This window comes from Falco cherrug, chromosome 2 (genome assembly GCF_023634085.1).
Source record: "Falco cherrug isolate bFalChe1 chromosome 2, bFalChe1.pri, whole genome shotgun sequence".
Lineage (NCBI taxonomy): Eukaryota > Metazoa > Chordata > Aves > Falconiformes > Falconidae > Falco > Falco cherrug.
In genome coordinates, this window is record NC_073698.1 from 57,054,110 (window position 1) to 57,076,196 (window position 22,087).

General features: G+C 40.2%; 1 protein-coding gene and 1 long non-coding RNA gene across 4 annotated transcripts in view; one reads left to right on the top strand and one right to left on the bottom strand.

Moving 5' to 3' along the window:
- The window catches only part of IPO5 (importin 5), a 44,937-nt gene extending 38,621 nt beyond the window's left edge, over nucleotides 1-6,316 (top strand). Inside the window, exons 24-26 of the mRNA XM_055701817.1 lie at nucleotides 965-1,193; nucleotides 2,674-2,815; nucleotides 5,557-6,316. Coding sequence (XP_055557792.1) covers nucleotides 965-1,193; nucleotides 2,674-2,815; nucleotides 5,557-5,643 — 458 coding nt within the window. The 3' untranslated portion in view covers nucleotides 5,644-6,316. The remainder of the gene's footprint in view (nucleotides 1-964; nucleotides 1,194-2,673; nucleotides 2,816-5,556) is intronic.
- Nucleotides 6,317-8,323: 2,007 nt separating this feature from the next.
- LOC114017190 (uncharacterized) lies at nucleotides 8,324-21,667 on the bottom strand. 3 transcript variants are annotated; one of them, XR_003562092.2, is made up of 4 exons: nucleotides 21,298-21,667; nucleotides 20,816-20,918; nucleotides 11,999-12,063; nucleotides 8,324-9,414 (listed from the first exon to the last, which is right to left on the bottom strand). It is a non-coding gene; the product is annotated as an uncharacterized LOC114017190 (long non-coding RNA). The 3 variants fall into 3 exon arrangements; XR_003562091.2 differs by having other exon boundaries at nucleotides 11,796-12,063; XR_008730864.1 differs by having other exon boundaries at nucleotides 8,324-12,063.
- Between the last annotated feature and the right edge of the window lie 420 nt (nucleotides 21,668-22,087).

Genomic DNA, 22,087 nt, shown 5'->3' on the forward strand with positions numbered 1-22,087 from the left:
TATTCCTTAACTGCAAAGCTGCTACTTACTCATCAAAATGAAGTAGTGTGAGATCTCGCTTTTCCTGAGGAGTTATTTTGGAGTGTGCTTTCTGCACAATTCCACAACCTGTTTTCTGTGCTGATACAGAATTTCACAGCTTTAGCATTATATTTTTAGCAGAAGAACACAAGGACAATTGTTCCTGCATGCCTGTAGAGTGCTCTGAAGTCTGCGTAGACACTAGTAACTAAAAACAAGATAGAAATGTTAATGTTGAATTGTGCATGTGGTTACCTCCATGACTACTAAAAATAAAATATAATTGCTATTAACCTAGCAAGATTTTTTCCTTGATGTTTGATTTTTATGATCTAAACTGTGCCAGGTGGATTCACCAGGGGTTACTCCTATGAGCTTTCCCTAGTGTATCTTGTAGTGGTGGGAGGTGTGTATGTACATATGTATTTTTATATATATGTGCACAGAAGCAATAGATGTACAGCAGGCATACACTGTAGACATGCACGACAGTCCAAATTAATGTGAATGTCACTGTATTGGTGCTTTTCATCATCTTCTGTTTATAGAACCTGTTAGATTAAAAAGATAATGCTTGTTATCTATGTTTTTACTATAAATTACCCTGTCTTGTATGCTGTAGATTGCATAACTCCAATTGAGAGACACAAAGATATTTTTTTCTTTCTTCTGAATTTATAAAGCAGATCCAGACTTTTCCAGTAACTGTTTTCTTGTGTTTCCTTGCATAGCTATATCTATCTGTTTGTTTTTCATAGGATTATTGAGCAGGGAGGCATCTAATAGTGGGACATTGCGATGACTGGATTTTGGTGGCTGGGCCACAAAAAAAAAAAAAATAATCCCACTTTTAATACCTGCAGTAGTCTTTTGTAGAATTTTTAATATAATATAACTTAAAATTGTGCATTAAACCTTTTTTCTTGTGTTGTTTAACAATTAGAGGCGCTTCCATTGCTGGTGAGGGTCATTCAGTCACCAGATGCCAAAACCAAAGAAAATGTCAATGCAACGGAGAATTGCATTTCAGCGGTAGGAAAGATAATGAAGTTCAAGCCTGACTGTGTAAATGTTGAAGAAGTCCTGCCGCACTGGTTATCATGGCTTCCACTTCATGAAGATAAAGAAGAAGCTGTCCATACTTTTAATTATCTGTGTGACTTAATTGAGAGGTAAGGCAGTCTTGAGATTCATGCAGAAAGTAAGCCTGTTCACAGCTTCTTTCCTTGCATTTTCCAAAAACTGAGAAACTGCCAGGTGTTCATCTGTGTATGCTTTAGAGAAGATAATTTGGAATGTCAGAACCGAGCCTTTCACGACATCATTGCTGTTTTTATAAACAGTCAATGTTCTCATCCTGACTAATGTCTGTATGGCTTGGAAAAATTCCTGACTCCTTTGAATGTACATGATGGGAAACGATCAGCTGGGAACTTTACAGAAAATTTCAGGAAAATTTTTGATACTCTGCTTACATATCAGCACTAATAACTGATCAGGGCTTTTTACTGAAGAGCAGCACACATGCCCTTGCAGCCTTCTTTTCATAACCTTTTAAAGTAGCTTTGCACCCTTTTGCTTTCCAAAAGCTTGAGTATCAGCAAAATGAAGTGAGAAGTCATACACATAAATTCATGGTACGGTGCTGTCTCCCTTAGTAAGTTTGCAGTGATGATTTCAGCTATTATTGAAAGTGTCTTGGTCCAACAGAAGATAATTGTTCTAGTGTGGGCACAAGTTGCGCTTCAGAATTTAGTGGAAGAATGTCAGCTTCTGAAACATTATGTAGTAGCCGTGTTCTGGCTGACACTGCATTATATCTTAGAAAAATAGAAGGGAAATAGCTTGGATTTTATACAGTCCTTTTACTATGTGAATCCCATGTATCTCTGGGTGCTTTAGTAAGGCAAGGTCTCAAAATGGAAGGTGGCAACGTATGTCCCTAGACTGATAATAGTACAGTTGTGCAGGGGCACCATAATAATGTGCCTTGTATGTATTTACACACCTGTACAGGAGTCAGGAATCCCAGTGCTAGCACGCTGTTGTACCCAGCTGTGTGCAGGCGGTTCAGCCTTGCTACGTACTTCTCTGGAGCTCTGTCAGTCCTGCGTGCGCAGCCTCTGCGTTCCAGCAGTGGTAGGTGGCGGGCTGGAAGTAGGTTGTGTTTCCCACTGAGATCCCGGCTTGCCAGTACTTCGCTACTCCAACGCTTGGCTGGGACAGAGGCAGCAGAACTGTTTACTTGCTGTGTCAGTGCTGGCAGAGAAGTCACTGGTGGTGCTCCTGACACAACCTCCTCCCCCTTGCAGCACTGAGAGGAATAAGCGCTTTTAGGCAGAGTATTTTTGTCACAGTATTTACAGTTCCATCTGCATGGACCTCAACTGTTCTGTAAAGTTCAGAACTTCTTCCTGATAAAGTGTGGGCTGATTAAAGAATCAGCTGGTTAAATATTAACAGGAGAGGGAACATTCTGTCAGCAGGCAACAAAGCTATTGCATACTTACTCAGCTGAGTGAAACTTCGATGTAAATAAGCAGCTTTAGAATAAGATATTTCAAAATCACTCAGCTTGCATGTAAAGGACTGACGTGAATATTTTTTTTAGTTAGACATTAATCGTTGTAATATATGTTTTGATTGTAACAGCAACAACCCAGTTGTCCTTGGTCCCAACAACTCTAACCTTCCCAGAATATTTGGTATAATTGCGGATGGTGAAATTCATGAAGCTATTAAACATGAAGATCCATGTACCAAGCGGTTGGCTAATGTTGTTCGCCAAGTGCAGGTAAATAAACACTTGCTTAGGTACGAAGGGAGTATTTAGAACCTACTTTGAGAAGCAACCAAACTATTAAACCGATTCTGAAAGCCTTGTCTCCTTAGAGAATAACGCTTCAACCAGTGATCTTGGAGATCCTTGGATGTTCCTTGAACCGTTAATGATAGAACTTGGTAACATTTGCACTTGAATGAAGTCTGTCTCTTTTGGTAAACTTCAAAACTTACCAGTTAAAAAAAAAAAAAGTTTTTAAGATATATGCAGCTAGACAGTTAACATACTAGCCAGTATTAGGTGTTTGTGGTTTGGGTTTTTTTCTGAGCCAGAAATTAAAATCTAGAGGTGTCTGCCTATCTCTGTATCAGTGAACTGTACTGCAGGATTTGATCCACCATGTGGTTCCTGTAAGGGTCCCCAGCACTCTGTGGTGACACTAATATAGCAGAGGCTTGGGATCTTTGCTAGACACTAAGTGCAAACCACAAGTAATTTTACTGCTGCCCTCTTTAATCCAGTGCAAATACCGGCGGCTGTTCAATGTTTTCCCTACCTTTGGGGAACTGCCTCGAGGTTCACTTCCTTTATGCCATAATGAGTCTTACGGTGATGGGTGATGGGTATGTCCAAGTATTTAAGCTGCATCTCTCTACAGTGTTTGAAGTGATAGTGGTCATACAGCAGGGCTGGTCCGGGGGCAGATGTTATCGGGTACATCTGTCATACTTGACAGTTGCAGCACCTAATGGTAGAGAGTAGTGTGCCTGGCAAGCACATAGCTTATAAAAGCGTGTAGAGGATTTGGAGCAGCAGCTGTTCAGTTACTGTTCGTTCTACCCGGCGTGCTTTGGCAAAACTCAGGTTCAAGAATTTTAGGAATACTTGATTTTGGAAAGGATTCACTTGGATGAGTGTATCAGCCTGTGAGATCCGTTACGTGTGGTAGAATATGATTTGTTAAAACAAGTAAAGGAACAAAAAGAATGAAATCAAGCAAAGTTTCAAAGTGAAAGGGTACAAGTGGCTGCTCTAGATTCAGGCTAACGGGTGTGAATCTTTGCTGTTAGTACTTAAAGTCTGGGTACGGAATTTTACATTACGGTATGCTAATGCATTTGCTCACTTTACCTTAAATGCTCAAGGTTAGTTGAATTTTATTTTTTAAATACAATGGCACATACATGTATTAGTCGTGTATAGCAAAGTCTTGTTTTGGCCAGGAATGGTAGGAACTTTAATATGGAAACGAGACTTCTGCATTGTTAAATGATTTACCTTCAGACTGTGGGGGGAAAAATCTTAAAGGTCATGTGTTTTTTTTAAAAACCACAATTTTAGCATACTGTAATGAATCCTGTCTCTCTTCACACATAGTACTTTGACTTTAGTAAATGTTTTATAGCATGGTAGGAACTTTAAAGGCTGTATAGTTGCTTACAGTCTGCCTGCTGCTGCTTCCCAGATTCTAGGCAAAAGACCTTTTTTTTTTTTTTTTTTTTTTTATGACCTCAGTAAGCTGTTCCACTGCCAGCATCTGACATGAGCAACATTATGGTCATAGTTAGTTAGAATGAAACATAAACTTTTCTCCTCATGATTAGGCATTGTCAGGCCAGAAATATTTCAGTGTAGAGTGTCAACTTAAATGTGTGTCAGAAATGCTGGAAGAGAACATTTAATTCTGCAGTATTCCATTATACATTGAGAATCTGTAATTCCTCATATTATTTAAAACTAAAAACACAAGCCCAAACTCAAGGACTTTATTTGAAAATTCTTACAAATTCCATGAATCTATTTTATTTTGATTTTTTTTAACGTGTGTGAGAAAAGGGCTTCATAACAGAGCTGAACATAAAATACACCAAAGATAAAACAATTTTTTTTTATTTACTTCAAGTATAGTGCTGTTGCAAAAGCCAATCTAAAGACCTAGAGCCAGTCACCTGCAATTTTTTTCTGTCCTTGTCCTTCTGAAGAAAGCAGGATCCCAGTTGCTTCCAGCTTCTATTGACAAGTGAATAAATACTTTTCCCAACCTTTTTTAATTTTCAGCATTTTCTGGTACTGTTTAGAACCAGTCCCTACTGACGGTGACTTTAAAAGCCAGTGTGTCAGCTGAGGGCTTTGGTAACACAGATGAGGTATACTGAGGGGCAGGCGAGCGTGGGTTTGCACTTACCTGGCTAGATGCTATGTATGTTGTCTTCTCTCCAGGAAATAATTTACCATTCCTTTCACTAAGGAGTAATGCCGTGTGCTGGCATAGAGTTTTGCACATACACACACAGTGTATGTGGCATGTCACGCTGTAATTGCAGCACTCCCTTCCTCTGAATGCGGTGCTGGTGCACCAGTGCCCAAAAGATACTCTCACATTTGGGCATGGTTCAGTTCTGCCTGAACGTTGATCTTGTAACAGCAGTGCAAAACAGAACAAATGGTTTAGGCTACAGTTAAGAGTGTCAATTGTCATTTGACCCACTTAGTTGTAGGAAGTTTCCAGGAGTTTCAAATCAATTACTCTGCTGCTGTTGAACCAGAGTGTGCCTCTGCTGAGCATTTTAGAGCATCTCCTGCTGAACCTCTGTAGGAAAGTGTATAACTGAAGATTTCAGTCTGTTCTTGCCGGCATGTATGTTGCAGCACTAAGCCCAGTGAATGTTGAGCTTTGTAAACGTAAGAAAGTTTAGCATGTGCCTTAGAAGCTTGTCAGCCTGCATAAAGACAACTTCTCGTTTGTTTTCTAGACATCTGGAGGACTGTGGACAGAATGCATATCACAGCTCAATGCAGATCAACAGGCAGCCATACAGGAGCTCCTGAACTCTGCTTGAAGGGCCTTAATTATCATCTGCAAGAAAACTAACTCCAAATAAACGTTTACCCTATTGTTTAGGTTTCTTTTGTTTCTTTTTTGAGTAAAACCAGAACTGTAGTGCGTGTAGGCCATTCTTCTGCAACCTACAGGCAGTGGCAGCAGGAAGAAGCATTCTTTCAGAACGGTGTTTAAATCGGTTTCTATCCCACAACACGGAAGAAGTTTCCTGTAAACCCTACAATAGCACTGAAGAGTATTTTTTTAATGGTATAAGCCATCCATACGATGGTGAAAGGGAAACAAGTTGAATTTTCTCATTAGACATAATGAATTAAGAAACAGCTTTAAGACCTTCAGCAGTAGATGTATATACGTTATAACAGATAAACGTTTCTCTACATCTAGTGTTAATTGTATTAATTGGAGTGTGAGTCTTTGTAGGGTAGAAAGTGTCCTTCTGCCCAACAAGTTAGTAGATCAAAAGATGAAAAACTGAAGACAAACATCGAGCATGAAGACCTCATTGATCGCACTTTCAGATTCCCAAAAACAACTTGTACAGTGACTCAATGAGGAAAGCTGTTCAGCTTCCAGCCCTTGAATGTGAAGTCTCTTTGGCATGTCTGACAGTATCTCATTCACTCCTCAATAAATGACATTGAAACACAAGAAGCTTGTGTAGAAGTTCAGTGATGTGTGGTTCTTTTTATTTCCTCTTGTGAAAAGATGCAAGTAACAAACTATACAAGTCATGATTTTATATTTAAAACTTTGTAAATTGTTGCCTATTACAGATTTTATGCATTTTTGTTTCTTTTTAACAAATTTTTCACCCGTGTAGAATGGAAACTTAATGGTGTTCCTTTTATGACAGTAAATTTACATATCTTGACTTAAAAATGTTTTTCATGTTCAGATGAAAATGTAGTGTCGTTCCGGCTGCAAGTGTGCAACGTGATCTGGCAGATACTGTTACAGAGTCTGTGTTTTGTTTAAAACAATCATGTAATTGATAGCCTGACCTGAAAGTACCAAAAAACTTTTCAGGTCCTTTTGGTGCTGCAAGAGCAATACATCATTTACCAGCTAACACAGCAGCAAACATAGTCTCGCATTTCTAGCGAAGGCGAGTGACGTTTTTGCAGTGTGTTACTCTGAAGATGTCCGTGTACGCATCGATCTTTAAAAACTTGTTTTAGTGTTCTTAAGTCAATCTCGATAGTCTCTTAAAATGTCAGTCTTTTCAAGGAGGGGGTGTAAGTTTTCTTTCTTTGTAACAAGAAAAGTTAGAACTTTTTACACGTAATAAATTCTTTTCCTACTAAAGAATAAACTTAGATTTGCCTTTCAAACTCTTTCAAAAAAAGCCCAATACAGAATGACATGTACCAAAACCAGCCCAGAACCATTATATCCAAATCTTTGTGAAATAAACTGCCTTAACCACATGGATTGACCCTGTAGTTTGTTTAGAGGCACCTGAAACAGCATAGCAAAGTATCTACTGGTCCAGTTTCCACTTCATTAAATGTTGTTAACCTTGTATTTATAGAAATCGAAGCATTCAAGCATCTGGAAAATGGACTGTTAAGGATTAGGTACCAGTACTGTGAGAGAACTAGTTAAGTCGGGTCAGTTGTCTTAAACACTGGTCCCGACCACTAAAGTGGGGCTGTGTCAAATCCATCATCTTTCTTGTTGCTGGTTTTTTAAGCATTCTTTATTTGAATTTCCACTCAGTCTAAAACATTGAAGTTTTTCCCTGCAGCTTTCTTCTCAAAGCTTCAGGCTTAGAATTTTTTTCTTTTCCCTTCTTTGTTCTAGCACTATGTGCAGAAAATAGTAGCACATCTGGTATTTCCCTGAAAGTACATCAGCTGGCTTTCTAATCTAAGAGCACAGCGTTTGAATTGCTATCCTAATGGACCAGCTTTAGCCGTCTTTCCTTCCTTTCAGTCCAAGTAAATGAGAACAAGAACTGGGAGATGGGGTTGCTCCGTGTGCCAGAGCTTGCAGAGAGCAACTTTGTGCAGTTGCTTCTACCTTATTAACAATCATTTTATCAAAGAAGAAGGCGCAGAGTGAGTCGCTGTGCCAGCCTGCCAGGTACGTTGGTACCAGGGAATACCCAGAGGTCTCGTCTTGCCTGTCCCCACTGAACGCGTCAGGGTTGATCCAAAAGCTGCTGGAGCATTTTCTGAACTCACTTAAGCTTTAAAAACTCTACACTCCCTTTCTACCTTTTTAAAAGCTCTCTGCATTTTTGGGTTCCTGAATTGATGCAGTACAGAATTTTTAAGCACTCAACCATTCCTGATCTTCCACAGAAGTACTGTTGCCCAAACAAAGTATGGTAGAACAGTAGCTTTATCTGCAGCCATCAAAAAAAAAAATAAAAAAAAATTATCATTGGGAAGGAGTTGAAGGAATCTCAACTGTGGTATGGGAAGAGCCATAGTTTCATTGCAACCATTTTTACTGAGTATAACTCCAGTCATGCTTTATCAAAATGCTCAGCTGTTGGCATTGGTAAGAGTTGCACCTAATGTAGCGTAAAGAGCACTGCAAACAAGAGCAGTGCTCTGTTTTGGTAGAACCAAGAGGTACTGAATCCACCCCTAGATGTCCGAGCAAAAGTATTCAAAGCTGTACTCAGTAACAAAACCCAAGCAGAAAACTCCCTGTGCTTTTGAACACGGTGTTCCAGTATTACTGTTTTATTACTTATTTAAGCATGTAACAGTAATTAGCATTCGTGAGCACGGCTTTCCAAAGTAGCTCATGTCCTGAAGCTTCGGTCAGTCCCCATCTAAAAACCTTTACCTGTTCTTACCATTCTGAAGGTGAAACTACTGCTCTTTGCAGCTCTAGGTTCTTCATGAAAGCTATCGATGGAGATAAAATGTCTGGTCTCCTTTGTCTGCCTTTCTCTACAAGATCTCTATCCCAGCCAGAACCAGGACAATCTCCCTGAGAATCCTGTGCAAAATCTGTGTAAGAAAATGATTTGTAGACTTCACAGGATTTGTGTGCTGCTGTGGCATTCTGTCACTGCTTTTTCTCTGCGGAAGCTCCAAAGCAATGCCAAGTGTAAGGGCTGGTATTCCTCAGCACAGAGCAGCTGCTGTTAAGCCAAATGTTGTCTGTTGTTCTCTACACAGCTACGTCTCTCAGTCTCATGTATGGAGTACCTGCATGAGGGTAAGATGTGTTGCACAGCTGGAATTTTTGGTGAAATAATTAAGGAAGGTGAATTTCCTGATGACTCTGTGTACGCATGTATGTACTGGGTATGCGGCTGCCTTGGGCTCTTGAACTAGAGCTTTATTTTTGCTTTCATGGTATCTATAGGTTTGCACATATACACTGAGTCTTTCAAACACGGTGAGGGTGGTATTAAAAATAATACAAAAGTCAAGTATTTGCCACCCCACATACTTTTTCAAAATACTTTATAGTGCATCTTTGAGGAGCAGCCTTAGCCTTTGGTATTTAATCGTTCAATACGCTCTTATTTTGGTAGCTTAGCCAATTGTACTTGATTGTATGGAGCCTGATGGTCTCTTCCATTCTAAGAAATGCATTTATTGTCTTCTGAGAAGCAGCAAACAGGATCCAAGCTTCTGTCTAGTAGAGGTCCTTCCCCCTTTTTTGTTATCATGAAGGCGTTTGTATTTCTTCAAGAAAGAACATCTCTCAGGACAGCTTACCATCTGTTGAGACTTGAGAGGTATGGGCTCAGTATTGGATAAAAGTCATGGAATTCATCTCACCTGATCCTGGGTATCTGTAACAAAGTTTGTGCGTAAGTAATTGTCTGCCACCCTGTTCAGTGAAGGAAAACAGGCATGTCTAGACGATGATACATTTTGTCATAGGGAAGGGTTTGAGATCAAAGGAGACGACCACCTGAGTTGGTGCCGATAGGTGAGAAATTGTTACTATCTCGGGTGGTTCTTGGAATGCTCTTTATCGTTGGCAGTTCAGCGGCTCATTGAATAACCTCAGTAGTTGTACAACACAGCTATTCAGAAACACTTTGATTTCCTGCAATCTGTTATTTTCCTACTGCAAGAATCAACAAATTAAAAAAAAAAAATCCTTTCTGTAAGTCAGACAGCCCCCCTGCTGCCTTCTCATGTCAGCTTTTGAGGAGATTTCACCAACTTTTGAGGTGTTTCACATTGACAGGTAAATTACCTGCTATTTAATCCCCGTTCAAAGGTGTGATTTGGAAAAGGCTCCTGTTTCTGGAGGGTGTAAGGTACCTCCATCAACGTCTCTTTTTGTTGTCAAGTTAGTTAGATTGCTTTCTGGTTTGGGTTAGCCTCAGACTGACATACTATTAAAAGGTACAATAACAAGTTTGCGCCTCTTTGCCACTACCGAATTAATTTTCCTCTTTCACAGGAGCCTCATTCAGGAGACATTACCTACTGCTATAGCCCTAGATAAATTTACTTTGATCTTAGTTCAGGAAAAGTTTTCTACAGCCTGCTTTCTGATACAAGAGATGTGAGGAATGGAGACCCGTTTGGGACGTGAAAAAGCTGCGTCTTTCGTATCTTTGAATACAAAACGCTAAGCTCAGTAACAGTATCACTATTCCAGTAGAAATCTGGGTTTGTCTCTCGAGTTTTATTACACTTTTCTGTACCCCAGAGTATTTGCTTTTCAAAGGCAGTGTCTTGTTCATTCACAGCCCGTGGGGCCTAAATATTTGGTCTTTACATTTGTTACAAGTTCACAGGTTTTGCTCACGGAATTGACTCTGATCTTTCTTATTACCTGATGGAGAAGAAACCACATAGCCTTTCAGCTATTCTGAGTCTATTTAGAAAATCAGCCTGGGAGTGGCAGCCTGGGATGGTGATCTCCAAGAGAAGGTGGAGACAAGGAATGGCAATTTCTGTTCTGGGGAGACTTGTTTCTACAGCCTCTGTGAGATTTTTTTCCTGTCATTCTGGTTCAGAGCAGTGATGTAATTTTCTCTGTATGTTTCCAAGAAGGTGAGGTAGGGACCTAGTACATTTGAGTGAGTTTTGATTGTTATGATTTTGCTTTCTGGCTCCAGAGGCTGCCCATGACCTGGCTTCAGATGCAGAAAATTTTTGCAGGTGCTAAACCATGAAATCAAAACGTCTTTTGAGTTTAATATTGGTACCACTCTTGGTTTAAGAATAAAGCTAATATTACACTAGATGCACACAAGTATTTGGAGTTTCACTTATTTAGCAATAGCTACTGAAAATGTAACAGTAAGTAGTGAATGCCTTAAGGGTTAGTTGGGGGTGTGTGTGTGTTTTGGTTTGGCTTGGGTTTTTTTGAGGAGGCAGTGTTGTGTGTTGCTGCCAGCAAAGGGAGTTCAAAGCTCTCCTGAGGCACCAGATGAGCCATACTGGTTGTTGGAATAGAATTTTGGAATTTTCTTCCAGACAAGTGGGAAGGATGTATGTTGGCAGATGCTCCCCAGGGGACCGTTGTCCAGGGGTAAATAGTGAAGTGTTCCCAGTTTAGCAGTGACTGACAAGAATTACAAGTTTAACTAGAAGATCCTTACATGTTGCTAACACCATTGCAACTGCTTGCTACTGTTGTAATGGCCAATGTCTTTTGAGGGTGGGGAAGGAGGAAAAGGGGTATTTCTTCAACTTTTCTTCAGCTTACTATTTCTGCATTAAATGTGTGACCACTTTTTTCCTAAGTAGAACAGAAAGTTATATTTTAAATATATCTGAAGTATAGCTTTTCATGTAATATGTGCTGTTAAAAAAATGTTGTTCTTTAATAACTACATGGTCCTATCTTGCAGTGATAGGATTTGATGTAAATTAATTAAAAGGTTTAATATTCAGTTCATGTAACATCTTAAAAAACTAATGCTAATCTTCCAACCAAAAAAGCTTGGAATAAAATTCATGTTTTGGATTCAGGCCGGTGAAAAATGACAATAACACAAGATCTTAATCAGGGAAACTAACCTTGCCTGAATTACTTGAAGTAAAATCGTGCAACAACACCTTTTTAAAGTATCTGAGAATGAAATGCCAAGAGACATTTTTACTGTGGAGTTTCATCTGTTTAAGAGTTGGTATTCCTGGGAAAAAAACAAACAAACCCAAAAATACACCAAACCCCCCAAAACTGCTAATTTTTGTCGATAGTTACCATGAAGAAGCGTGTGGATGCAGTGGTTGCATTTCACCAGTTCTGCGCGCCAGCTAGTTTCTTCTGGCCAGTAGGTGGAGATGATACAATTGAATATTAGCAGGCCACACACTTGTACTGGGGAAGTTTGCTGCTCTACAGTCCCTAATTTTTGAGAGGGTGTTTCTTAGTAGGACCATTTTATAGGCAGTGTTAAACTGTACCTTCTGTTTGCTAGAAATGTGTGCACAGAGCAGGTAGTTTGTCTCGAGAAGTGCCTCTTGCAACCCTAGAGAAAGAAAACAAAGAGAAAGGGGGAGTGTTACATCAGTACAGGTTTAACCAGGTCTTCTCCCTACCCCTGTTTCTCCCATCATTAAAAAGTCTGAATAAAGTACATGCCCATAAATAAACACCTCACTGTAGAAGGAGACAACCATAGCAACTTTCTCCTTGCCACTATGAAGCCAAGCTCCGTCTTTGGGACCTGCCACCTCTTCTCACCCATAGGATAAGGAGGAAATGAGTTTCATTCAGCGTTGCCTGTGAGTCTCTGGGAGCAAGTGAAAAGGGATGGCAGCTGTGTGGATGAGCTCCTGAGGCTCTGTATTAACATCAAAAAGTATGGATTCCTGTCCTTAAAATGAGTAAAAGCTTCAAGACATTGCTGGAGGTGGCAGCAATGTGTGTGTGTGTGCAGCAGGTGTGATAAGAAAATACATTTCAAGTGAAAGTTAAAAAGGGTGAACTGGAAAAAAAAATGAAATCTGAGAAGATGGAGTCTTCATTTGCCCTCATTGCTATTAAAATGTTGCCACATAGTATTTATTACCCTTGGGGGGAAAAAAGCCAACCAAACAAAAAAATAACCCCACAACCCAAACAAACTACATATAAAATGGCCTAGTCCAAACCTCCAAGTTGTAGGAATTGGACTTCTCATTAACTCTTTGAGTTTTCTGCCTGAGCATAAAACAGAACTGGGTAGTAGCTCACTGTAACTTCTGGTTTTTATATAAACATTTAATCATGTTTTACAGGTCCTAACGTAAGTGCAGTAGATAATTTTTGTCCTGCCTCATTTTTAAGCTATCTTGTCTGTAGTGTTTGTTTTGCTGGAATTAAGAGTCCCTTCTTAGTCCTATCGAAAGTACGGTCTGGTTTTGGTTGGTATGTTTTGTAGGTCTATTTTCCTTCTTTGACACAGCTGCCAATGATTTTCCTTACAAAAAGGACAAAGAAAATTCTAAAACCTTAAAAAAAAAAAAGCCAACAAAACCAAACAGCTTCTTGACAACAAATCATCTTTGTGTCTAAACTATGAGACTTGGACACCTAAATATTTTCTCTTGCCCTTATGCTGAAATATCAGCCCTAACTTCAAAATGCAAGCAAGCTTCTATCGGATCATCTAAAAAAGAATCTTAATTAATTTTCCCAAAAATCCTAAATTTTGCTGGTACCACTGGAATTATGGTGGAAGAGAATCATCGCTTCGGTTGGAAGATGGGCAATGCTGAATGACTTCAGGCTGGTTTTCATCTTCCTCCCTGAGGAGAGAGTTGAGCAGCATGTGCTGCAGTTGCCACCGCCAAGGCTGTTCTGTGTAAACATCTGTGTTCCTCTACCTTGACTTTGCATGCAGTCCTGATGCCAGTGTCGGATATAGCAGAACTGGAAAGGTTGAGAAAGAGGTGAGAGGTTTAAGAAGCATGCAGTGCAGCTGTCTGAGGTGAAACTAAAGAGGTTGGAGTCCTTCAGAATGGAAAAACATGACAACTCCAAGGGAAGTAGGACAGATCTCTACCCAGTTGTAATGTAGGGGGGGAGTAGGTGAATAGGGAGCAGTTCACTGTTTCTCATAACACAAAATTAAATGCTACCCAAATGAACTGTTAGACAGAATGTTTAAAACCAACAAGAAATACTTTTTCATACGCTGCAATTAAAGCATGAAACTGTTTTCTAATGAATGTTTCTGGAAGTGAAAAAAAAATTTTAAAAATCACACCAGTTATTTAAAGGGGTAGGTGTGTGAATGGTTAACAAGCAAGGTGCTCCTGAGGAAACTACTTGCTCAATAAGTTCATAAATCATCAGCTGTCAGATGCGGGGAGAGTAGGCTAGGGAAAGGATCACTGTACATTTGTCCCATTTCTTATATTCTTTCCCTCAGGCTCCCTTACTGTATCTCCTGTTAGACACCCGGCTCTCTGATCAGGCTTCACGTGGCCATTTGTACACATCCTTCATTACAGTGCTCCTCACTCCTTCCCTCCCTCCCTGGTTTTACGTATACAGATCGGACTCTCCTCACTATGTTTGCATAAGGCTTTGTAAGATACAAATAATTCTTCACCCAGGTTGTACAGGATCAACTAGAACAGGAATCACTTTGTATAAAACATATCTCAGTGCTAACATTCACGTAGACACTTGCTCTGAGGCTCAAGAGGGGAAAAACATTTTCTTAGCTTGATGCTGTTGAGCATTAGGTGGATTCTGAATAAAAGACAACAGAGAAATATATAATAAAATAAAACCATAATAAAATGCTCTGCCCTTTTTTCTTAGCACCATTTTGAAGGTGCTAATGGGTTTTTCATGTATTCAAATGTAGCAAAGCTGAAATGCTGAATTTTAGGAACTTGGACAAAGGATCAAAGTGCAGTAGAAAGTAAGGCACGCAGTGAGACTCTCTGGCTTTCCCTAGTAGAAGATTAAACCATTTTAATATTTGGGCAGTTTTATGAGAAATGCAGCTCCTTTGTTACTGATCTGCCTCCTTAAGAGGAGTGATTGCAGCAGGAAACAGGGATTAAGATTTCCTCCCCAGTGCCAGAGGGAGATATGGCACAGTACAGATGTGCAATACCCAGTGTCGTCAACAACTGCAGAGAGACTGTGGAGGGAGCAAAGTAAATAGCCAGTGGTGAAGCAATTGGAAATATCAAATAAAAGAATGCATTTAGGAATCTTAAAGCATGAGATGATAGGCATCTTATAATAGAGAACTGGTTAAATTTAGTAAAGACTATTATTAAAACTCCTGGTGCTTTAAAATATTTCCTGGGAATTATTCTGGTTAAGCCTGCCCTATTTCAGCAGAGTGAATCCAATCCAGTTATATATTAAGCTCACGTTAATTTTGAAACCTAAAATTTAAAAAATAAGATTATTTATCTTTTCTTTGTCGTTGATTCTATTGCAAATAGCAAACTATCACTACAGAAAATTAAGATATTTTTAAAGGACAAATGTATCCTAAAGCTTACTGATAGACCAGAAATGATTGATTTCTGTGTTTCATTATCAGAGCAAACAGTGAATCTCGCATTTAAAATACTTATAAAGTGGAAAATTGTACAATACACTGAAAGACTATGGAACACCGTAAATGCTGAGGGGAATGCAGACATGCATGACATGCAGATCACTAAATGAGAAAACAGAAAAAAATACTACTAACAACAGACATGAGGGATTTTTTTCCCTCCTAAGTAGAGTGGGATAATTATCTAATTGGAAGCAGTGGTAATGAATTATGAATGATTATATTAGGTGGAAAAAACTGGAGATGGGAAAAACTCATACCACCTTCGCCTGTATCCTGCATCTCAGAAAATTAAGAGACTGTAAACAAAAACTGTTCCCTGTCCATCTGTCAGCATCAGAACCTAGGAAACTGGGCAGCATTCCTCACTCACACTTAAAACTCCCCAGGCAGAGCCCACATTGCTACAGACACAGAAGAGGTTAAACAGGATCTTTGACAGTGATAGACCAGCTAATGCTTTTGCATGTGGCAGAACATGACCAGCCGTTCTGCGTATCATCCTCAGCAAGTTGATGGGAGCTGATGGGAGAAAAAGTGTATGCTTAATCTACCTGACCTTTAAGGAGAATTTTCCTTCCTGATTTGAAAGTAGACTGTAGCAGAAAGTAGACGATGCTATTACAGATTATTTCGCTCATCAGCAAAACAGAAATGATGCTTCATATTATTTTTAGTCTAAATTCTACTTTTTAGAGCAGTTATTTTGCTTTCATTCATTGGAATTTTATTTCTGAGAAACAGTAACTGCAGCAGATAAAAAATAATAAGCAGGAAAATAAATGCTTTTCAAGTCTCTAATAATTTGATTATTTGATTTTATTAAATGTAAATTACGTTCGTCTTGCTAAGCTTTCTACAGTGAAATATATTTCTGTAAATTATTTAATACCTTCCACTTTCTCAACAGAAAGTTTCACAGATCCCTTTTGAAGAAGGAATTTCATTAATGATATTAAACCTCAATAGATGGCCTTGTTTCTCCTTGCTCTGCTATGTTTATCACATGGGAAGCAAATAAATTACTACCCTTAGAAGACCTGGCTTCTGGTCTGACATTTAGAAACGGGCTAATTTCAGAGGCTGCATTCTGAAATAGCAAAATCATATGCTGAATTGATGTTTGCTTTGACCGGTCTTACAGTTGCTCCCTCCAGCCAGATTTAGATGTTCTAAAAATTAAAACAGAAGAATATGACAATGGAGAAGACAGTAGTTAAGCCACCTGTTGTAACTAGCCATTGTAAAATTAAAATGTCTGTCATCCAGCATAAAGTTAGAAAGGACCCATGGGAGATCCTGAATGCGACAGAACACTAGGTAAGGTTTGCCCCCCACACACTTTAAAGCGGGGATTATCTCAGGAGGATTTATTCAGACACACTGATATGTTCCAGATGTATTCCCTTGCAGGAGGTCACAGCAAAAATTTTGGCGGGGGGGGAAGAGGAGAGCAAGAGGGTTATTTTCATGGGAATGTTTAAGTCTGATAATGCTAAACCCCATGTTTAGTGTTCTATATTCTTGTCATTTTAATATTTGCAAGGGGACTCTTTTCAGCTGTGTTTACTCATGGTGTAAATTCTGGGGGGCTGAAGAAATGGCATTTTTTCTGTTTTAGAATTATATTTGCTTATATCAGTCTAGGTACTTAACTGGTTCTTCTTCATCACAGTGTTAAATGGTCTCAAAATTATTTAATTAATTTAGTTGAACTGCCCTCTTGGAAAGTATCGCTTTAAAAAACAAAAAATATTTTTAACAATAGATAAACAGTTTGTGCTTTACAAAATTACAAAAGCACTGGAAGAGAATGAACTTTGGTGCTGGGAGTTCTACCCTAAACTCTGAATTCTAAGGGCACATTTCTATTTCAAACGACACATTTGGTCTTCTCCAAAGTAGTACTGAGAGATTAACGTGGTTGGTTTGTTGTTTTCTAAAAGCTACATTCAACGGGGAGGTTATGAGCTTTCATTCCTGCCCAACACACTACATCTTGCACGGCAGGCTCGATGGCACTTGATGAAGGCGGCAGCATTTCTTCAGTATTATTTTTATTTGTTACTCAACATGTGAAATCTTTTCATAGCTGCAAATATTTTCTCTTTTCATTATTACTTCTCTCTCCTCACCATGACAGAAGAGGTACATTGTTTCTGATGGAATTACTGGCATAGAATACATATTTTTGTCCTGATATTCACTGTTCTTTTTCCCTTCTTTTGGCAAAAAAGGTAAAAATGGATTGTAGGAGAGGAAACCTGAATATGAATAGCAAAAGGATGTTTGATTATTTATTTTTTTACAGTCCTGTGTATTTTTCCTTGACTTCTATTTTCTTGAAAGTACTGATATTTGTAATTTGCTAAATGATGATTTTATAGATAATCATAATAAATTTTTATTAATGTTTTCATTTACACTGCAGTAGTTTACAATTTTGTCCATTAATGAATACTTGGAATCCTCGGTGTCATTTATAATATGAGCCTTTTTTTATGCTTGGATTTGCAAAAGGGAAAAAACAAGCAGGAAGCAAGTATAAGCTGATGCAATCTATGTAACTTTTGAGGAGCATAAATTGTTCATGAATTTCAAGTGAACATTTTAGCTCTGAAGTTTCAGGGATGGTTCATCCATTAACTGTTGCACTGATGATCATCTTAGCACAGATATGCAGCTAACGTAACAAATGCATTAATCCTGAAACAGGCAAACACGTTGGACAATACAAGGTAAATATGTCAACACTTAAGAGAAGTGATGTTGTATGGTATTACTACTGAGGTTAGGGAGAGGGGCTTGTTCCAACAGCTTGATACACAAAAGCTCTCTTTCTATAAATTGTGAAGGACTGGCGAAACTTTTGCATACACCATCAAAAGGATTTTCTTTTAATTCATGATATTATACACCTTGAGCAGGCAGTAAACAAAATCTGTTAATTAGCTTGCTCCAAGTGCTTAAATGGCTTCTTTTCAAGGGTTGAGTGTTTCTTTCACAGGGAAATCCTGAAGTAGGAGAATGGAAATGGGCTCCTTTACTAACTGGTTAATATTTATTAGTTTTTTCCTTCAAAACTTAAGACATGGTCTACTGCTAGTATTATACACTATTATGAAAACTGATAATTACCACTGCTTGTAGCTATAGTTTGATGTTGCATTCTGATGTGGAAGCAAGAAAGACATTCGTAGTAACTCTTATCAGAAAAGTTAGTTGTATAATTATCTTAACAACTGATGACTGTAATAATATTTTGAGAAGATGAATAAAAATATATTGCAAGCAAAAGCCACTGAAATGGTGGGAAGCATGTATGCTAAGAAACATGTAATAAAAATAATGGTGAAACGATCCTGAAAGAAATGGATGGATAATTCTGTCATACTCTTGCACCGAAATTAGCAAGAACAGATGAGTTAACACAAGTTAACATAAAGACATATGAGAGAGAATCTAAAACTGACTAATCAAATGCCATAGGTTTGCAAGATTGAGCCCCATTTATATAAGAACACACTGATAAATCTAGCACAAAAGTATTTGCTGAAAGGGTCTTTGAAACAAAATTTCAGGCTCCTGGGAAAACATCTGTGGAATGTTTTATGAAAAAGAATTACTAGACAAAAGACATAGCTGAAATATACAGATTTAGACTAGGGCAGCATCTCAGCTTCTTGCCTTAATAAACCACAGAAAAAACATTTGAACTCAACACATATTTTAAAGTAGTTTACAAAAGAGGCATAGATTTTAAGTCCAGAAGGACCACTGAAGCATCCAGTCTGCCCTTAGTGTAAACCAGACCAAAGAGCTTAATCTGCATACTTGGGTTTTGAGTCCAATAATTTAGTTTTACAAATTACATAGAGGAGCAAACAAGTTACCACATGGCAAGTGAAAATAGAATTTGCAAGTACTCTGCCATAACTGCCTGCATACATGCAGACCTTCTAGAACCTCATAACAAATACGAGAAAATGTCAACGGAAAAATAACCACAAATCATTCCAGCATAGGAGAGTTGTAAAAAGTGAAAGCTTTCCGGAGATACTTGCATTCCATTTTAGCTGTTGCTATTCCTTTCCTAACAAGGAAAAAGGCAGAAGGCACAGAGAGGCAGTCTCCCAAGACAACAGAAGCCTTTTAACATATTTCCTTCCTTTCCTTTCCCTTGGGTTCTCTCTTATCAGGTAAGGCAGAAATGAATGATCATGCCAGCTTGGTCTTGCTTAACATGAAATCCAATTCCAGCTCTTCTCATCTTTGTCAGCAGATGCAGACAAAGCTTATTTGTTTTCTTTCAGAAACATGAACTAACTAGAACCATTTTTCTAATTTCAGCGACTTTTCAAAAACAAACGCTGTTTCCCTCAAATTCTCCTGTTTATTTGATGTCCCAACAAATTCCACATCTTACTCAACAGGGAAGCAACATAACCCTACACACTACTGGAAACTAACAGCAGCAATGAGTGCTTTTCTAAGCAATCACATCAGAAAAGTGCAACTTGCTGCCGTGTGTAATTTACAAGAGAAAAATCTGTTTTAGAGAAAAACTGCTTAAGAAATGTGGAGAGCATCAATGGGAATGGATAGGTGAAAGATGGCTTTATAGCTGACTAGATAAACATCAAGAGACGGTAAAGAAATCTTCTTACATGTCAGTCCCTAGTTGTCCTTGATACCTTCAGAAGATACAGGAATGAAAAGGTTAAATAAATAAACACATGCAAGCTTGTCCCTGGCTCCTGGAGAAATGACTGACATATTACCATCTTTGACGCTTCAGTAAGTATACTGTTCAAGATATTATTTTCGCTGTTGCTTTTTGGAGCTCAGTAATAAATGATAAGTAGCTGCAGGGCAACCTGTTACTTCTGTTCAGTACTGAAAAATGTTTCAAGGTCACTCAAACTTGGAAGGCAGGAGAGATGACCTCACTCATTTGTAGATTACAACAACTCTTTTGTTAGGTGTGAATGAGGCATTGGTGATCTGGAAGTGTACATAACAAGCACCAGGAAATTCTAAATGCTACCATTGACCCTTGCACTGCTGCTCTTACCCTAACTGCACCTTAAGTAAGAGTTAAAGCTGCTGACTAAATAAGTATTTGGAAAGAGGCAAGCTTTTTTATTATGTCGGTGCTTTTAGCCACAGTTCAGATGGTCAGGCAGTTGGGACTAGATGGTTGCCGTAGGTCCCTTCCAACTGAAATACTCTATTCTAGTCTGTATTGTCAAAATGAAAACATAATCTTTCTGCGTAATTTTCTACAGACAGACCATGCATTTTGTGTGAAAAAAGTCCGGGAAAATAATAACTGCTATCTTGTCAAGTATTGACAGCTAAAGGCAATGTCCAGCCTTTCAGTCAGTAACGTATGTACTTCGGTTAAGGTGTCAGGGCTGACCAAAGAAATAAAGTTATCTTGTTCTTACTAGGTTGGCTGGCATACGCATTGAGGTATTTGTAGTGAGGCGTGTGTGCATAGAGGCATCGCTGTGAACAGAGCAGTTGTCTTTTGGGGGTTAACCAAGGCCAAGGCTTATACAAAAAAAAAAAAAACCAAACAAACAACTGCATTGACATATCATTTCTCTTTCCTCCAGAGATTAAAAACTAGAGATAGTAGTTTGGGTCCTCAAATGGTCTTTAAATGCTAGGTGCTCAGAAGGGTTACTTTATAAATACACACCTAGTTTACTGCTCCCTCCTGGGTCACCGACAGAACTTCAAAGATTTGAAGTGTCTCTCCTGCATCGTTCAGGGGAGCGGGTGTGCACCACTCAGTCTTCTTCCTGAAAAAAGACATCGGGTAAAAGACTGGAAAAGGCTTAAAGAGATGCACACCCTAACACTTAAGTTACGCAAACAGATAGTATTATAAGAGCTGCTGTTTACAGACAACGATGTGGTCCTAGGTGTGACAGCCGTTTTGCTATAGCTCCCAATCTCGGAGAGAATGTACAGGGTCTCTGTAAAGGCACACCCCCAGCCCTGGGCTCTGCCCGGTGCTCTCCTTTCCACTCGTGTAGTGGAGACGGTTTTGAGAGACAGCCCTTGAAGCCCGGATTGCTACTACTTGTTAAATAATTCTACAGTGCTGTGATCTGTGGCTGTCCAACGAGGAAGAAAACACAGGTTACTAACTAGTAACCGCAAATGCGAATACACTACCTATAAGCCCAGTCCTTTCGTTTCTCCGGCGTCTCAGACAAGCACCTGGCAGTATGGTGAGCGGGGAGGGCTACCTCTTTGTCACTCAAGCTTCGGTCTTTTCTCCCTCGATTCCTGAAGCCTCCTCCTGAAGCAGGAAAGCTGGGGTGCTAATGGGTTTGCACAGCCCCCCGCGGCAATGTCCCGGTTCCTCCTGAACGAGCCGCCCCGAGCTGCGCAGCCCCTCGGCCGAGGGGAGCGGGACAGCTGCCTCCCCCGGGGCACAGCCCTCCTACGGGCGGGCCGTGCCCCGACGGCACCGGCCCCGGTCCCCCGGCCCCACAGCGAGGGGCGGCGAGGGCGGACGGGCCTCCGGCCCCCGGCGCCGGGGCAGCAGCCGGAGGCGGGGAGCGAGCCGCCCCCCGCCCCTCCGCCGCGGGGCTGCAGCCTGGCTTAACCCTTCCCTGACGCCGCGGCCACCTGGGCGCTGCAGGCTCCTTCTGGTGCCCGGGAGGAGGAGGAGGAGGGGGCGGGTAGCCGGACCCCCCCCGGCACCGCAGCGGCGCAGGGCGGTGGTCGCTGCTCCTCCCCCCTCCCCGCGGCGGGCTGCCCGGGTACCTGCGGCCGGGCGCCACGGCCGAGGCGGGCACCCCGCTCCTTGCGCCGCCGGCAGAGCCGGGCCGAGCGGCCATGGCGAGCCGCCGCCTGTGAACGCTGGAGGGGGCTCTCGGCCGCCTCCTCCCGCCGGCGGCTCCCCCTCCGGGAGGGGGCAGGGTTAGGGGAGGTGCAGCCGCGGCAGCGCGGCGAGCGG